Genomic DNA, 19,915 nt, shown 5'->3' on the forward strand with positions numbered 1-19,915 from the left:
GATAATGTCAAGGTACGATAGAGGAAGATAGAGAATAAAAACTAAAAATTTAATAAAATAATTTATAAAAATGTAACAAACTTACTCTAAGTAAGCTTGGATTTCAGGAGAATTTTGAAGAATGTACCACTCAGCTTTTTCACGACCGATATGATCAAGAGGCTTGATAATTCCGCTAGTTAAAGGACGAGATTGAGAATTAAAAACTGAGAGATAGCGACACACAGAAGGCACATCTTCATTTCGATCAAGCCGATTAAATCTTGTTTCACACCCTTTAAAGTACATTGAACAAAAGGTTACTGCCTCATCAGCAACATAACCTTCTGCAATTGACCCTTCAGGACGTGCCTTGTTTCCCACATAATTCTTCAATTTTTTCATACCTTTCAAAAGGATACATCCATCTCATAAAGACCGGGCCACCCAATATCGCTTCTTCAGGCAAATGCAATACCAAATGTATCATTATGTCAAAAAAAGTTGGAGGAAAAATCAATTCCATCTTGCACAATAACAGAATTAAATTATTTTGAGCATCCTCCATATCTTTTACATTTAGAGTTCTATAGCATAACTGTCGAAAAAAATTACAAAGCTGAGTAATAGTTGTTGCAGTGTCACGAGGTAGAAATTTACGGACACCAACCGCTAGTACTCGCTGCATAATGACATGACAATCGTGGGATTTTAACCCAATAATGTTAGACTCATCTGGAGAAAAATTTGCTCTTTAAATTTGAACAGAAGCCATCGGGAAACTTTATTCCTTTAACAAACTGACAAAAAAGTTGCCTTTTCTCACGAGTCAAAACATAAGGAGCATGCAGTTTCATTAGCCTGCCATTCCCATCTTCATAAATCCACAACGATTCCCTAATACCCATCTTCTTTAAATCATGTCGTGCATTGGTTGTGTCCTTTGATTTATCATTATCCAAGATGGTTCCTAGGAGACTATCACACACATTCTTCTCAACATGCATGACATCAATGTTGTGTTTTAAAATATTCGTGCTCCAATACTCCAACTCGTAGAAAATACTTTTTTTCCTCCAATTACAAGTTTCTGCAACTCTTCTACGTTTCACGCCCCCAAAATTTTCATGATGTCCGAGAATTTGGGGTTCGAGATTATTAACTTGTGATAATATCTCTTCACAAGTAAATCGTCTTGGAGGAGGTCTTCTTTCAACTTTACCATCAAATCGAGTATCCCTTCTCATTGCATGGTTACTTGGCAAGAACCTTCTATGACCAACATATGATGTCTTCCCGATCACTCGAATGGACCTCGTGTCTTCATTACAAGTAGGGCAAGCTTTATAACCTTGACCACTCCACCCAGACAAGCTACTACGAGCAGCAAAATCATTCACTGTCCACAAAAGTGCAGCACGCATGGTATGTTGCTGGAATATTATTTTCCTTCGGAAATGCAAACTTTAAAAGCTTCAACAATTCTTCAAAGATGTTATTAGGAATTTTTCCTCTAACTTTTAAATGCAATAGCTTTGCTAAAAAGTTGAGAGACGAAATCCAATCACAACCGGGATACAATTCAACTTCAATTTCCTCAAATAAGTCATCAAAATGAGGGTTTGTGGTTGGTTGTTCATCTTCTCCTTGTACATCCTCTGTTGTTGGGGGAAAGAAGTCTTCTAGAATAGGAATCATTTCATCCTCTAATTCAACATCGGCAACTGCTACATCATCTGTAAAGCCCGCTTAGTTAATTTGGAAATTATCAGTTATTTATGATTAATTATGAAATTATTTATAGCTATTTAAATAATTTATTACTGTTATTTATGGAATTCAGAAATGCATGTTATGTTATTCAGTAGTTTGCATATTTTGCATTTCCGGTGCCCGGTATTTTGGAACTCGGCGTTTGGCTCAGTAGAAATCACAACTTAGTATGTTAGTAGTTTGGGGACGGGTTTTAGACATTGGGAATGTCGGGAATGGCCGGGAATTTAGAATTTCCCAAAAATACCCCTTTAGTATGATTTATATGATTTTATGGTGGAGGGGCAAAATGGTCTTTTTGCCCCATTAGTATTTTGTCTTTTGTGATTTTATGAAATTGAAGAATAAATGTTTAAGTGTTTATTTGATGGCTGAAATAATATGGTATATGTGGCATTTACTCATTTTCCTTCTCTTTTCAACACTTAGAAAATAAAATAGAAAAATCTTGAAAAAGAAACTCTCTCAAGCTCTCTCTCTTTTTCGGCCAAGACTTGGCTGCTAGGGCTGGGTTTTTCCTCCTCAAATCCTTGTGATTTTCAACTCATTTTTGTGTAATCTTAGCCAAGGTTTGATCACTATAACTTTCCTTTATGTTTTCTTGAATTTTAAGTAAAATTGATGAAATGCATGCATGATTTTGATATGTGGCTGCTGCTGTGATTTTGTATTAATTCCTGGATTGTAAGCATGTTAAATTGAGGTGATTCAAGCTGTTAGAAATGCATATAGGCTACCTTGTTTCAAGTTTGGTTTTTCTAGCTCAAAAATGTAAATTTTGAAGAAATTGTTGGAAATCTGTTGCTGTATTGTTGTTAATGTTTTTGTTTGTTTTCAGAGGTTATATTATGCTTGTTTTAGTAGATTCTAGCTTGTTTGAATGCATGTTTGTGGGAATTGCTCAAGTTTAAGTTTAGAACTCAAAGCTTGAGCTTTAATGGCATTTTGTGTATCTATGAATTCTGGGTTAGTTTGATGCCTTGGATTGGTTCTTTGGGGTATTTAGAGCAGGTGTGGAAGGTTTGGAACCAATTGGGTTTGATTTGGTGGAGTTAGGAATTTTTGAAAAAATTCCTGCGAGGAACCGGAATTCCAGTTGTGCAACCGGAATTCCGGATGAGGGTCCAAGATACTTAACCGGAATTCGGTTGGGCAACCTGGCCTACCTAATGGGGAATTTTCAGAACCCTAGTTTTCCTCGTTTTTATGTTTTAGGGGGTATTGCCATGCTTTTTATCGATAGGGAAACTTTTAGTTCCTAGTTTAAGTCCCCGGGAAGTGATTTAGCGTGTCACTTATAGCGTTGTGATTTTTATGGTTTAGGAGCCAGTAATCCGCCGCTCAGCTTCAGTTCCAGTCAGGTTGACCGACACACCTGAATTCGGAATCCAGGTAAGATTAGTATAACAGTATGCATATGTAGATTACATTTTTAGCGTGCATGTAGGAAGCCTATTAGATTACATTAGTTGTATGTTGGCTTCGAACCATCCAACCCTGTCACGTCGGTACAGGCTGGAGTATGACCAAGAATGAGTATGACCGGTTTGACCGATCAGTGACACTTGGTTGGTGGTTCCGTGCTATTGACGTATCCCGTCGGTACAGCCGGACTATGACCAAGAATGAGTATGACCGGTTCGACCGATCGGAGGATATAGTAACATCGTCGGTACGAGCCGGAGTATGACCAAGAAATGAGTATGACCGGTTCGACCGATCAGTTGTTACGTGTCAATAGTACCGTCCCTATGAACGTTCGTAACTCGGCACCATGTTGGACATGGCAGTAGTGGCTCAGTACCATGTTGGACATGGCAGTAGCGGGACTCAGTATCGTGTTGGACACGGCAGTTAGAATTATGTATGATATTATTATGCTTTTCTTACTGAGTCTGTCGACTCACAGTTCTACGTTATGTGTAGGTAAAGGCAAGGCTAAAGCTGATGGACCGTGAGCGAGCTTGAGAAGATTGTACATGTCGGGGCGGTTAGGCCTAGAGTGTACGATCATCGGGACAGCGAGGCTGATTTTTGTAACTGGTCGTTAGACGACTTTTATTTTATGTAACAGTTAAACAGTTAAATCTTTTTGTAAATGATTTTATAATCGAGATCCCGAGTCTTTTGTAATATTGTTTTATAAGTTTAATTAAAAAGCAAAATTTTAATTAATCACGTTTTTCCATAAACCTCGTTGATTAGCAACGAGCTGCACAGTACGTTTAAAAATCACGTAATACGCCTAAGTTAGTTAGGGTGTTACAATTTGGTATCAGAGCCGCCAGGTTGTCTTCCGAAGATCGTCACGACATGTACGATCATCATCAACAGTTAGCTCGTTTCACGGTTCAGTAAGCCTTTATCGCTTTAGTAGTTTATTTTATTCAGTTATGAAAAAGAAAAGCCTGTTAGGAAGCATGTTAGTAGCCTGATAGTAGAATAGGCGCATGTTTCGTTTTTAATTTCCAAATTAAGCGGCATTAGTAAGCTCTCCTTGAATACAACCTGATATGCCAACTCTTGGTTTCGCAGGCGGTTCTAACTAGATGGACGCCAGGCGGACTACCAGGAGTCAGGGCAACTCCGTAGGGTCGAACCAAGGACAGGGAGCTCAGTTTCCCCCACCTGCTAGGGGCCGAGGTAGGGGTCCCCGAGGCAGGGCTCGTGGCCGGGGTGATGAGAACCCGCCACAGGCTGCCCAGGCTCCCCCAGCCGATCAGGGAGCTCATAACTGGGAGTTGCGATTTGCGGAAACGCAAGCCCGGATCGAAGAACAAGACCTCGAGATTCAGAGGTTGAGACAGCAGGGTGCTCCTGCAGTTCCAGTGCCCATAGTTCCAGTGGCACCTGCCTCGCCGCCTGTGCCGAGATAGTAGTGGCGGCCCATAGATTGGAACCTCTGTACGAACGGTTCCGGAAGCAAGCACCTCCCGTTTTCCTGGGAGGTCCGGACGTAATGAAAGCCGAGCAATGGCTGACGGTGTTCACCAAGATCTTGAACTTTATGGGTGTCACCGGTAACGACAGAGTGGTGTGCGCCACATTTCAGTTCCAGGAGGACGCCCTGGTATGGTGGGACATGGTGTCTCAGATCCATGACGTCACCACCATGACCTGGGAAAGGTTCCAGGAACTCTTCAACGCAAAGTACTACAACGAGGCGGTTAAAAGCGCCAAGAGAAAAGAGTTCTCTCACCTGACCCAGCGGGAGAACATGAGCGTCACTGAGTATACTACTCAGTTTGATCGGTTGGCGAGGTTAGCCTCGGGAATTGTGCCGACCGACTTCAGCAAGAAGGAGAAGTATCTGGACGCGTTCAATGCCAGGATTAGGCATGACTTGATGATCACCACCGACGACAGCACCACCTATGCTCAGATGGTGGAGAAGGAACTACGAGCTGAGGGCGCAGTGGGGTGTATGTCAGAATCAGCCAGTACTCCGATGAGTGGCGGAGCTCCTACCCCTCCTGCATCAGGCTATAGCAGGGGGAGTAGTGGTTCGGCCATTGACCAGAGGAAGAGGGCACCCACTGCTTCGGGTGGCTCGAGTCAGAACAAAAGGTTCCGGGGGAACCAGAACAGAGGGAGTCGTCCTGGTGGTACTGAGACCCGATTCTCCTACCCCGAGTGCGCTAGCTGCAAGAGGCACCATCGGGGTGAGTGCAAAGGTCAGGGATGCTTTCATTGTGGCATGCCCGGACACTTCAAGAGGGACTGTCCCCAGCTCCGACCAGAGGTACAGAGAGCTCCAGCGATACCCACTCCAGCCAGGGTGTTCGCTATCACTCAGGCTGATGCAGATGCCAGCCCATCAGTTGTCACAGGTCAGCTTTCTATTAACAACTCGCTATATTCAGTGCTGTTTGATTCTGGGGCTACACATTCTTATGTGGCGGCCAGAGTCTTTAGTAAATTGGGTAGACCCTATGATAGATATGAATCAGGGTTTGGAACCCTGTTACCTGGCGGAGAATTGGTTATCTCCAATAGGTGGATTAGGTGTATGCCGATCAGGATAGATGGTAGAGAGTTAAGCGCTGATCTGATAGAGATGAGTTTAGTCGAATTTGATATTATTTTAGGAATGGATTTCCTATCTAAATATTCGGCGAGCATTGACTATAAAAGGAAGATGGTGATCTTCCAACCGGAAAGTGAAGAACCATTTGTATTTGTTGGTTCAGTTCAGGGATCTCGGATTCCGGTGATCTCGGCTATGTCAGCGAGAGAATTGTTGCACGGCGGTTGCTTAGGGTTTCTGGCCGTGGTGGTGGACACCACTCGGACAGATACCATTCAGCCAGAAGACATCAGAGTGGTTCGAGAATTTTTGGACGTTTTTCCCGAAGAACTTCCAGGGTTACCACCTCAACGGGAGATTGATTTTGTGATTGACTTGGCACCAGGGGTGGAACCGGTTTCCAAAGCCCCGTATAGAATGGCTCCAGCTGAACTTAAGGAATTAAAGATTCAGCTTCAAGGGTTGCTTGACATAGGGTTCATTCGGCCTAGTGTGTCACCCTGGGGAGCCCCGGTTTTATTCGTCAAGAAGAAGGATGGATCTATGAGGATGTGTATTGACTACAGGGAGTTGAACAAGCTGACGGTGAAGAATAAATATCCATTACCTAGGATCGATGAGTTGTTCGATCAGCTTCAGGGGAAGATGGTCTTTTCTAAGATTGATCTCCGCTCGGGTTATCATCAGTTGAGAATCCGAGAGGAGGACATTCCGAAGACGGCTTTCCGCACTAGGTATGGACATTACGAGTTTCTGGTTATGTCATTCGGACTAACCAATGCTCCTGCATCATTCATGGACCTGATGAATAGAGTATTCAAGGATTTCCTCGATATCTGTGTGATTGTATTTATCGACGACATCCTCGTGTACTCTCAATCAGAAGAGGAGCATGAGTTACATCTTCAGATGGTACTGCAACGGCTTCGAGAACATAAGCTATATGCCAAGTTCAAGAAATGTGAGTTCTGGCTATCTCAGGTGTCTTTCATAGGGCACATTGTGAGTAAAGATGGGATCAAGGTGGATCCCGGGAAGATTGAATCCGTCAGGGATTGGCCGAGACCGAAGACAGTGACAGAGATCAGAAGCTTCTTGGGTTTAGCTGGGTACTACCGTAGGTTCATGGAAGGGTTCTCCAAAATTTCAATGCCCCTAACCGAACTTACAAAGAAGAATCAGCGGTTTATCTGGTCAGATAAGTGTGAAGCTAGTTTTCAGGAGCTGAAACAGAGGTTGATTACTGCTCCGGTGCTAGCTTTGCCTTCGGACAAGGAGAAGTTCGTAGTCTACTGTGACGCATCCAAACAGGGTTTGGGGTGTGTATTGATGCAAGCCGACCGGGTTATCGCTTATGCCTCCCGTCAGTTAAAGGATTATGAACAGCGATACCCGACTCATGATTTAGAATTGGCCGCGGTGGTTTTTGCACTGAAGATTTGGTGGCATTACCTTTACGGGGAGAAGTGTGAGATCTATACCGACCATAAAAGTCTCAAGTATTTCTTTACTTAGAAAGATTTGAACATGAGACAAAGGCGTTGGTTGGAATTAGTGAAGGATTACGATTGTGAGATCCTCTATCATCCCGGAAAAGCCAATGTAGTGGCAGATGCCCTGAGCAGAAAGGGTCCCGGGCAAATAGCTAGTATGGTTCAGATCTCACCTCAGCTAGCGGAGGACATGGTTAGATCCAGCATTGAGTTTGTGGTAGGTCAGCTTCACAACTTAACGCTGCAATCTAATCTGTTGGAAAGAATAAAAGTCGCTCAGATGACAGATCCGGGGTTAGTGAAAATCCGAGATGAGGTATTGGCTGGTCAAGCCAAGGACTTTTCAGTGTCAGACAGTGGGATGCTTTTGTATAAAGCCAGGGTTTGTGTTCCGAACAGTGTGGAACTTAGAAATGAGATCTTTGAGGAGGCTCATTCTACCCCGTATTCTCTGCATCCCGGCACCACTAAGATGTACCAAGATTTGAAACCGTACTTCTGGTGGAGCGGTATGAAGAAGAATTTGGTAGAATTCGTATCGAGATGCCTCACTTGTCAGCAGATTAAGGCTGAACATCAGAGACCAGCAGGGTTGTTGCAGCCTCTAACCCTACCAGAATGGAAATGGGAGGATATTACGATGGATTTTGTGGTCGGGTTACCTAGGACCACGGGTTTATTTGATTCCATCTGGGTAGTGGTGGATCGATTTACGAAATCTACTCATTTTCTGCCGGTTAAAACAACATTTATAGTGGATCAGTTGGCAGAGTTATACGTCAGAGAGATAGTAAGACTTCACGGGGTACCGAAGTCTATAGTTTCGGACAGGGATCCGAGGTTCACCTCCAAATTTTGGCAAAGTTTGCAACGGGCAATGGGTACAAAGCTGAAATTCAGTACAGCATTCCATCCTCAGACAGATGGTCAGTCCGAAAGGACAATTCAGATATTGGAGGATATGTTGAGAGCCTGTGTTATGGACTTTGAAGGCTCATGGAATAAATATCTACCATTGATAGAATTTTCTTACAACAACAGTTATCAGAGTACAATAGGGATGGCTCCCTATGAACTGTTGTACGGTAGGAAGTGTAGATCCCCTATCCACTGGGATGAGACAGGGGAGAGGAAATACCTAGGTCCAGAGTCAGTTCAGCGGACCAATGAGGCGATAGAGAAGATAAAAGCTAGAATGCTTGCCTCACAGAGCAGACAGAAGAGTTACGCAGATCCGAAACGCAGAGATGTTGAGTTCCAAGTAGGGGAACATGTGTTTTCACGGGTATCTCCGATGAAGGGGATTAAACGTTTCGGGAAAAGAGGCAAGTTATGCCCTAGATTTACAGGACCTTTCGAGATTCTCGAGAAGATAGGTCAAGAGGCAAGTTGGTACCCCATTATTCCACAACTCCTTTAATTCATCCACCAAAGGTCTTAAAAATATATCCATGTCTTTGCCAGGAGATTTTGCACCAGGAATTAGGGTAGATAGCAAAAAATAATTATCTTTGATACATAACCAAGGTGGTAGATTATAGTTAGCCAACACCACTGGCCACATGCTGTATGGAAGACTCATGTTACCAAATGGATTAAATCCATCAGCAGCTAACCCAAGTCGAACATTTCTTGGGTCCCTTGCAAACTCGGGATGTTTTACATCAAAGTCTTTCCAAGCTAAACCATCGACCGGGTGTCGCAACACCCCATCATCTTTCGATTTTCCAGTATGATGCCATATCATGCTCTTCGCTGTAATCCTCGAACTATATAATCTTTTAAGTCGAGGTGTCAACGGAAAGTATCGCATGACTTTGCAAGGAACTTTTTTTGCTTTGCCGTTATCGGAAGTAACCCAACGACTAGTTCCGCAAACTGGACAAGCCTCCTTGGATGCATTCTCCTTATAACATAGGCAACAATTATACAAATAGACATGGATAGAGTCATAACCCAAGCCTAATTTCTTCAATCTCTTTTTTGCCTCGTAGTATGTTGCTAGAATATTATTTTCCTTCGGAAATGCAAACGTTAAAAGCTTCAACAATTCTTCAAAGATGTTATTAGGAATTTTTCCTCTAACTTTTAAATGCAATAGCTTTGCTAAAAAGTTGAGAGATGAAATCCAATCACAACCGGGATACAATTCAGCTTCAATTTCCTCAAATAAGTCATCAAAATGAGGGTTTGTGGTTGGTTGTTCATCTTCTCCTTGTACATCCTCTGTTGTTGGGGGAAAGAAGTCTTCTAGAATAGGAATCATTTCATCCTCTAATTCAACATCGGCAACTGCTACATCATCTGTAAAGCCCGCTTAGTTAATTTGGAAATTATCAGTTATTTATGATTAATTATGAAATTATTTATAGCTATTTAAATAAGTTATTACTGTTATTTATGGAATTCAGAAATGCATGTTATGTTATTCAGTAGTTTGCATATTTTGCATTTCCGGTGCCCGGTATTTTGGAACTCGGCGTTTGGCTCAGTAGAAATCACAACTTAGTATGTTAGTAGTTTGGGGACGGGTTTTAGACATTGGGAATGTCGGGAATGGCCGGGAATTTAGAATTTCCCAAAAATACCCCTTTAGTATGATTTATATGATTTTATGGTGGAGGGGAAAAATGGTCTTTTTGCCCCATTAGTATTTTGTCTTTTGTGATTTTATGAAATTGAAGAATAAATGTTTAAGTGTTTATTTGATGGCTGAAATAATATGGTATATGTGGCATTTACTCATTTTCCTTCTCTTTTCAACACTTAGAAAATAAATTAGAAAAATCTTGAAAAAGAAACTCTCTCAAGCTCTCTCTCTTTTTCGGCCAAGACTTGGCTGCTAGGGCTGGGTTTTTCCTCCTCAAATCTTTGTGATTTTCAACTCATTTTTGTGTAATCTTAGCCAAGGTTTGATCACTATAACTTTCCTTTATGTTTTATTGAATTTTAAGTAAAATTGATGAAATGCATGCATGATTTTGATATGTGGCTGCTGCTGTGATTTTGTATTAATTCCTGGATTGTAAGCATGTTAAATTGAGGTGATTCAAGCTGTTAGAAATGCATATAGGCTACCTTGTTTCAAGTTTGGTTTTTCTAGCTCAAAAATGTAAATTTTGAAGAAATTGTTGGAAATCTGTTGCTGTATTGTTGTTAATGTTTTTGTTTGTTTTCAGAGGTTATATTATGCTTGTTTTAGTAGATTCTAGCTTGTTTGAATGCATGTTTGTGGGAATTGCTCAAGTTTGAGTTTAGAACTCAAAGCTTGAGCTTTAATGGCATTTTGTGTATCTGTGAATTCTGGGTTAGTTTGATGCCTTGGATTGGTTCTTTGGGGTATTTAGAGCAGGTCTGGAAGGTTTGGAACCAATTGGGTTTGATTTGGTGGAGTTAGGAATTTTTGAAAAAATTCCTGCGAGGAACCGGAATTCCGTTTGTGTAACCGGAATTCCGGATGAGGGTCCAGTAATTCCCGGGCGGAATTCGGTTGGGCAACCGTCTCTAGGTTGGGGAATTTTCAGAACCCTAGTTTTCCTCGTTTTTATGTTTTAGGGGGTATTGCCATGCTTTTTATCGATAGGGAAACTTTTAGTTCCTAGTTTAAGTCCCCGGGAAGTGATTTAGCGTGTCACTTATCAACCGGTCTACCGGTTGGGGAATTTTCAGAACCCTAGTTTTCCTCGTTTTTATGTTTTAGGGGGTATTGCCATGCTTTTTATCGATAGGGAAACTTTTAGTTCCTAGTTTAAGTCCCCGGGAAGTGATTTAGCGTGTCACTTATAGCGTTGTGATTTTTATGGTTTAGGAGCCAGTAATCCGCCGCTCAGCTTCGATTCCGGTCGGGTTGGCCAAACACACGAATTCGGAATCCGGTAAGATTAGTATAACAAGTATGCATATGTAGATTACATGTTTAGCGTGCATGTAGGAAGCCTATTAGATTACATTAGTTGTATGTTGGCTTCGAACCATCCAACCCTGTCACGTCGGTACGGTGGAGTATGACCAGCAGCCGGAGTATGACCGGTTTGACCGATCAGGCTGACACTTGGTTGGTGGTTCCGTGCTATTGACGTATCCCGTCGGTACAGGCTGGAGTATGACCAGCAGCCGGAGTATGACCGGTTCGACCGATCAGGAGGATATAGTAACACGTCGGTACAGGCTGGAGTATGACCAGCAGCCGGAGTATGACCGGTTCGACCGATCAGGTTGTTACGTCACTACAACAATTTATGTTATTAGCGGCGGGATTATTAGCGGCGGGCACTCTCCGCCGCTAATAACAGGGGTATTAGCGGCGGAGAGTGGGGTCCGCCGCTAATAATGGGGTATTTTTTTTTCTGAAGACTATTAGCGGCGGGCAGTCCGCGGCAATTGCTCCGCCGCTAATACTAGTAGCGGCGGGCCCGCCGCTATTGGTCCGCCGCTATTAGTATTAGCGGCGGAGCCCGCCGCTAATACTCCGCCTCTAATAAATGGGCGGGATAATTCACGCTCATTCATTTCAAACTATTAGCGGCGGACTATTAGCGGCGGGGGTCCGCCGCTAATAGTATTTTTTTGTTCTTTTTTTTAATTTTAGACTATTAGCGGCGGACCCCCGCCGCTAATAGTCCGCCATCTGTGTATTATAAATACCCCCACCAGCCCCACTTCCCCAACTTTAGTTTCCATTTCAAAATTTAAAACCTCTCAACCTCTCTTCCCCCCCAAAACCGAGCACCATCAGCCCCACCCCATCAGCCCCCCTCCGATCGGCGCACCACCACCTCGGCGCACCACCATCCCGACGCACTCCGACGCACCAACAGCACCATCCCCACGCACTCCGATCGGCTTTTTAGTAAGTTTTTTCTTTTTAAATTTTACATTTGTATATAGTTTTAAGTTTTAGATTTGTATTTGTATGCATATATTTGATTCAAAATCTGGGTATATATTTATGTTTACATCGGATTTTTTTTTGTTTTTGTGATAGATCTGTATATGTATATTGTGTATTTGAGTGTATAATTAATAATATGTGTATATGTATATATCATTTGGGTATTAATTTTTTATTTTTTTTGTATATATATATTGTATTATATATTTTATTTCTGTATATATATATTTCTGTATATATATATTATTTATGTTTTCTGTGTATATATATTGTATTATATATTAATTGATATATATATATATTAATTGATATATATATTTTTTGTGTATTTATATAATTTATTTGGGTATTTATTATTTTATTTATTTATATATTATCTGTATATAAATATTTTTGTCTATATATATATTCACTGTATATATATTTTTTATGTTTTATATTAGTATATATTTTCACTGTATATATATATTAATGAGATATATTTTTAAAATGTAATGTATTTTTTTTTATAAATTATATATAATATATATTTTTTATGTTTATATATATGTAAATTTAATATATATAATTTTAGTGAGTGTATATACTAAATAAATATATTTTATAAAATTTATATATTTATTTTATTGTTGTAATTTTTTTTACTTTTTTAATTTATTTGTTGGAATTGAAAGTATATATTTTTGTTATTTTTGTTGTTATATTTTAATTTTTATTTGATTTAATTTATTTGGTATAATTGTAGCCTAAAATTTTTAGGATAGTTAAAAAATTATTTGGTATAATTTTAGCCTAAAATTTTTAGGTGTTAAGTTTTGTAACTTATTATTTTTTAAATAAAGAAAAATAAAAATAATGAGAAAAATTAAAAAAGTATAATATTACATAAAAATTTGAATATTAAAAATTAAAAAGTTAAATAAAAATAATTTTTTTTATTTTAATAATAATTGTAATTAAATTATCAAATTTTTATGTAAGTTTTTAAGAAAAAATATGTTAATGGAATTTTATGTATTTTTAAGGTGGTAAAAATTAATTATTTTATATTTATTTTAATTTAAAAAATAAATTTAGTTTTATATAAATGAAAAATAATTCAAAAATTTAAAAATTAAAAATTAAAAATTTAGTAATTTAATGAATTTTTATAGTGTAATATGTAAAATAATTTTTTTTATAATATAATTAGTTTAAATTTTGATAATTAATTTTAAGTTTCAAAAAATAATAATTCATTTAAAATTTAATTATTTTATATTTATTTAAATTTAAAAAATAAATTAATTTTTTTATGAATAATAAAAATAACACAAAAATTTAAAATTTATAATTATATTTAAAAATATAACATAAAATTTGTATTCATAAAATTTCATAAGACTTTAGAAAAATTCAAAAATTAATAATAAAGAACAATTATAATTCATATTTATAATTATATTTAAAAAATAAATTAATTTTTTTATGAATAATAAAAATAACACAAAAATTTAAAATTTAAAATTATAATTATATTGATAATTATATTTAAAAATATATCATAAAATTTGTACTCATAAAATTTCATATGACTTTACAAAAATTCAAAAATTAATAATAAAGAACAATAATAATTCATATTTATAATTATATTTAAAAATATATCATAAAATTTCATAAAATTTACAAAAATTTAAAAATTAATAATAAAGAACAATAATAATTCATATTTATAATTATATTTTAAAAAATATATCATAACTTTTGTACTCATAAAATTTCATAAGACTTTACAAAAATTCAAAAATTAATAATAAAGAACAATAATAATTCATATTTATCATTATATTTACAAAAAAAATATCATAAAATTTGTACTCATAAAATTTCATAAGACTTCATTTCAAAAATTTAAATATTTAATACTTCATTTGTCGTCGAAATTGTAGATGGCGACAATCGATAAGTCTTGGACCAAAATCAGAAATCGTGGTTGCCATGAATTTTGGAATGGTCTACAAGCCTTTTTAGCAATGGCATCAGATCATAAGGATTGTGATGGACGAATACGATGTCCTTGTGTGAGATGTATAAATAGTAGGTTTGAAAAAATAGATAGGGTTAGAGCACACGTATTTGATCGAGGTTTTATGCAAGGATATGATAAGTGGATTTATCACGGGGAGCCTGAGGATGCCGTCGTTGATGTAGCAGTTGCTGATGTTGAATCAGAGGATGAAATGATTCCTATTTTAGAAGACTTCTTTCCTTCGACAACTGAGGAACCACAAGGAGAAGATGAACAACCAACCACAAACCCACAATTTGATGACTTATTTGAGGAAATTGAAGCTCAATTGTATCCCGGTTGTGATTGGATTTCATCTCTTAACTTTTTAGCAAAGCTATTGCATTTAAAAGTTAGGGGAAAAATTCCTAATAACATCTTTGAAGAATTATTGAAGCTTTTAAAGTTTGCGTTTCCGAAGGAAAATAATATTCCATCAACTTACTACGAGGCAAAAAAGAGATTGAAGAAATTAGGCTTGGGTTATGATAATATCGATGTCTGTTTGTATAATTGCTGCTTATTTTATAAGGAGAATGCATCCAAGGAGGCTTGTCCAGTTTGCGGAACTAGTCGTTGGGTTACTTCCGAAAACGGGAAAAGAAAAAAAGTTCCTTGCAAAGTCATGCGATAATTTCCGTTGACACCTCGACTTAAAAGATTATATAGTTCGAGGATTACAGCGAAAAGCATGATATGGCATCATACTGGAAAATCAAAAGATGATGGGGTGTTGCGACACCCGGTCGATGGTTTAGCTTGGACAGACTTTGATGCAAAACATCCCGAGTTTGCAAGGGACCCAAGAAATGTTCGACTTGGGTTAGCTACGGATGGATTTAATCCATTTGGCAACATGAGTCTTGCATACAGCATGTGGCCAGTGGTGTTGGCTAACTATAATCTACCACCTTGGTTATGTATGAAAGATAATTATTTTTTGCTCTCTACCCTAATTCCTGGTGCAAAATCTCCAGGTAAAGACATGGATATATTTTTAAGACCTTTGGTGGATGAATTAAAGGAGTTGTGGAATAATGGGGTAGCAACAAGAGATAGTTCGACCAACTCGATGTTCACCATGCGTGCTGCGCTTTTGTGGACAGTGAATGATTTTCCTGCTCGTAGTAGCTTGTCTGGGTGGAGTGGTCAAGGTTATAAAGCTTGCCCTACTTGTAATGAAGACACGACGTCCATTCGAGTGATCGGGAAGACATCATATGTTGGTCATAGAAGGTTCTTGCCAAGTAACCATGCAATGAGAAGGGATACTCGATTTGATGGTAAAGCTGAAAGAAGACCTCCTCCAAGACGATTTACTTGTGAAGAAATATTATCACAAGTTAATGCTCTCGAACCCCAAATTCCCGAACATCATGAAAATTTTGGGGGCGTGAAACGTAGAAGAGTTGCAGAAAATTGTAATTGGAGGAAAAAAAGTATTTTCTACGAGTTGGAGTATTGGAGCACGAATATTTTAAAACACAACATTGATGTCATGCATGTTGAGAAGAATGTGTGTGATAGTCTCCTAGGAACCATCTTGGATAATGATAAATCAAAGGACACAACCAATGCGCGCCATGATTTAAAGAAGATGGGTATTAGGGAATCGTTGTGGATTTATGAAGATGCGAATGGGAGGCTAATGAAACCGCATGCTCCTTATGTTTTGACTCGTGATAAAAGACAACTTTTTTGTCAGTTTGTTAAAGGAATAAAGTTTCCCGATGGCTTCTGTTCAAATTTAAAGAGCAAAGTTTCTCCAGATGAGTCTAACATTATTGGGTTAAAATCCCACGATTGTCATGTCATTATGCAGCGAGTACTAGCGGTTGGTGTCCGTAAATTTCTACCTCGTGACACTGCAACAACTATTACTCAGTTGTGTAATTTTTTTCGACAGTTATGCTCTAGAACTCTAAATGTAAAAGATATGGAGGATGCTCAAAATAATTTAATTCTGTTATTGTGCAAGATGGAATTGATTTTTCCTCCAGCTTTTTTGACATAATGATACACTTGGTATTGCATTTGCCTGAAGAAGCGATATTGGGTGGCCCGGTCTTTATGAGATGGATGTATCCTTTTGAAAGGTACATGAAAAAATTGAAGAATTATGTGGGAAATAAGGCACGTCCTGAAGGGTCAATTGCAGAAGGTTATGTTGCTGATGAGGCAGTAACCTTTTGTTCAATGTACTTTAAAGGGTGTGAAACAAGATTTAATCGGCTTGATCGAAATGAAGATGCGCCTTCTGTTTGTCGCTATCTCTCAGTTTTTAATTCTCAATCTCGTCCTTTAACTAGCGGACTTATCAAGGCTCTTGATCATACCAGTCGTGAAAAAGCTGAGTGGTACATTCTTCAAAATTCTCCTGAAATCCAAGCTTACTTAGAGTAAGTTTGTTACATTTTTATAAATTATTTTATTAAATTTTTAGTTTTTATTTTCTATCTCCTTCTATCGTATCTTGACATTATCATACTTCACAGTGAACATTTGGACAAGATCAAGCATGAAAATCCTAATGGTAATCACGATGCCTTGCATAGGCAAACTTTCCGTCCGTGGTTTCACAAGAAGGTATAACGACAAAATTGTTAAGTTTTAATTCAATCATTTATATTCCTCTCATATTAATACATTTTATGTATTTAGATATATGAGCTGCACAAGCTTGGAACTTTACAAAATGGTGATGAGTTACTCGCTCTCGCTTCCGGGTCTGATTACTTAGCAACATTTTACGAAGGTTGTGTAGTGAATGGTGTTCGGTTTATTGCATCAAAGCGAGACCAAAAGCGGAAGACACAAAATAGTGGTGTTACTGTTGCTGGAACAGAAGGGTTTAATTATTACGGCACACTTGAAGATGTAATCACTATATCTTATACTGGTGCATATACAGTGTCATTGTTTGAATGTAAATGGTATAACACTAATCCATTAAGAAAGAAGACAATCACTGAAAATAATATAACTAGTATAAATACTCGTGGACATTGGTATCAAGATGAACCGTACATCCTTGCCAACCAGGCAAAGCAAGTTTTCTATCTTGAAGATCCACTCAGAGGTCGCGATTGGAAGGTTGTTGAAGATATTAGCCATCGACAAATTTGGGACATTACTGACAACGAAGATGAGACTGATGTAGATGTTGTTAGTGATTCTAACTCTGCCAATTTTGTGTTGACAGTTGATCTTGGAGAGTTGATTATGCAATCGAATGAGCCTCCAGTAATTGTTGAATCGTCCGATCAGTTAGTGGATTCTGAGATAGAGAATAATGAACTGGATGAGAATTATGTTGCTGAAGAAGTAGATGATTTACTAGTTGAACATGTAGAGGATGAAAATGTAAACTTAGTGAATGATGGAAATGATAGTGATTCTTCAGTGTAACTTTTATTTTGTAAACATTTGTTACTAAAATTTTTTACAATTAAAGGAATATTTAATTTCTTTCGTATTAACATTTTAAATACTTATATTTCAATTATGTGTTTCACATTTGTGAATTCTTACGTTTTTTCCCGTCTTCAAAGTAAAGTAAAATGTCAGCTACGTTAGCGACATACCACGGTGGGGATGGTGATGGCAGGGATCCCCCTGATCCTTCTAGGGTACCGTCGTCTTGCGAAGCAGGTTTTCATATTTTTTCAAATCTACAATTGTTCTGAATATAAATAGTGAATGTATGATTTACTAATAAAATTATTTTTCCCTCGAATATATATAGTTCCACCTCCGGTCAGAAAGGGTCGTGGGGTTGCCGCAAACGCTAATCTCGAAAAAAAAAGGAGAGATGCTGGTAAGCACAGGCAAAGTTGTTGGCGCTGAAGCAAGCAATTATGTTCGATTTCTTGGCCAACAAGTAAGCATGTTGTGCCCGGGTCGTCATCTTAATTTTTCTGATGTACCCCAACAATACAAGGATCAAGTGCTCAATCGAGTTAGAGTGAGTAATTTTGAATTATTAAAAGTTGTAATAATTTTATGTCCTCATTTATAAATTAACATAACTTTAAATTACTTTTATCACATAGTACTACTTTGATATCGATGGGAATCCCCATCGAGATCTACTTATGGGGACTTTATATTCGGTGATGGCGGAGCGGTATAGTGAGCGAAAGACACTCAGACACAAGCATTTCAAACAACATTACAAAAAACCAGAAGATTGGGACACAGTTCTCAAATTCCCCCCTGACTACTTGAATACCGAGACTTGGAAACCGGTTTGCGAATTGTTCGTTAGCGAGGCATTTTTGAATCGTTCAACCAAAAATAAATCGAATCGACAACTAATGAAATATCCAACAACGCAAGGCACAAAATCGTTGGCGTCCATTCGCCACGGAATGGTATGTATTAATTCTTTAATTGTTAAATGTTTCATAAAAAAAATTCTTTAATAGTTAATAATATATTTTTTTTTATAATAAACTAATTTAATTGTTTATATTTGTATAGGGGGGTCCTCCTGGAGAGCATGTAGTTGAAGCATGGAAGGAGATCCATGTGAAAAAACCGTCTGGAACTTTCGTTAATGAGTTAGCTGCAAAAGATTATGTAAGTGATTAAAATGATTTATTATTGAAATTTATATTTTATATTGATTACATATTCTAATAATTTTGATTTAAATAGGAGGAACTGATCAAGGAGCTTGATAGGAAGCGACTGGAACGACAATCCCAGAGCGATACTGGGACTGAATCTGAATCTGATACTGGTTATCAGTTTGACGTTATGGAAACAGTCCTAGGCCAAAGATCTGACTATCAAAGAGGCGTGGGTAAAAGGCTCAAGGGCAAAGGAAAGAAACCAATCCCTCAAACTCAATCAACGGTGCCGCCTCCCCAACCAACTACTGAAATGATGAGCACTGTGGCAGATATATTTTCAGCTATGCGTGCCACTTGGGGGGGTAATTTGACGCCTGAACAACGTGCCCAAATATTTAACCCACGCTTTGACAATTTCATTCAAACGTATAGTCAGTCGCAGTCGCCTGGTGGTTCGTCTTCTCAGAGTCATGCCGCTCCTCCGGAACAGCAACAACAACCTCCTTCGCAACCACAATTTCAGCCTTCCTCGCAACAATAATTCCAGTCACAGCAGCAATTTGAAAATTTTTTGCAAAGAAGAACCCCAATCTTTTCCTCGGCGGCTTCCTCAAGAAGAATAACAGTCATTCCGCCAATGAGAAATCAGTTCTTATACCGTACACCGTCAGAGTCTCCTCCGCTCGGCTCAAACTTTGCTGATTTTGGATTATTTGGGAGTTCATCGCAGGAGAACCAATTTTTTTTAACTCCCATTTTCAACCAAGCTGAGCTCGGTAATTTAACGCTGGGTTTATCATCAGACCAAGCGTATGTGCCTTCTCCGCCACGGGCTTCGGGGACTCGTACCGAAAATAATCCAGATCAAGACTTCATAATTAGAGACCTGAATGAAGATGTTAATGAATAATTTATTTATGTTTTGTAATAATTTAGTTTAATTTTGAGACAATATTTTATTAGTATTAATATGTTAAAGTTAATTACTTTGGAGACAATTTCAAATTATTAATAAATTTTATTAAATTGTTCTAATTATATTAATTAGATTTATTTATTAAATATTCGTATAAATAATTAATTATTTATTTATATATAACTTTAATATATATTTATTATTTATAA

The 19,915-nt window shown here is 38.0% G+C and overlaps 1 protein-coding gene across 1 annotated transcript; it reads right to left on the reverse strand.

The window, feature by feature from the left end:
* Positions 1–710: 710 nt before the first annotated feature.
* On the reverse strand, positions 711–9,538 carry LOC115695491 (uncharacterized). The gene is made up of 3 exons (XM_061118278.1): positions 8,791–9,538; positions 1,559–1,715; positions 711–1,443 (listed from the first exon to the last, which is right to left on the reverse strand). The coding sequence occupies exons 1-3, from the start codon at positions 9,536–9,538 to the stop codon at positions 711–713; spliced, it is 1,638 nt and encodes a 545-aa protein (XP_060974261.1).
* Positions 9,539–19,915: the final 10,377 nt, after the last annotated feature.

The sequence above is a fragment of the Cannabis sativa genome, chromosome 6 (assembly GCF_029168945.1).
Source record: "Cannabis sativa cultivar Pink pepper isolate KNU-18-1 chromosome 6, ASM2916894v1, whole genome shotgun sequence".
In the NCBI taxonomy this organism is placed as follows: domain Eukaryota; kingdom Viridiplantae; phylum Streptophyta; class Magnoliopsida; order Rosales; family Cannabaceae; genus Cannabis; species Cannabis sativa.

Coding starts and splice junctions, on each gene's coding strand:
- LOC115695491 (XM_061118278.1), bottom strand. CDS start 9,538: ATGATTCCTATTCTAGAAGACTTCTTTCCCCCAACAACAGAGGATGTA. Junction 1,716..8,790: donor TAATCTACCACCTTGGTTAT/GTATCAAAGATA, acceptor CGGGCTTTACAG/ATGATGTAGCAGTTGCCGAT. Junction 1,444..1,558: donor GAGGAAATTGAAGTTGAATT/GTATCCCGGTTG, acceptor AAGCTTTTAAAG/TTTGCATTTCCGAAGGAAAA.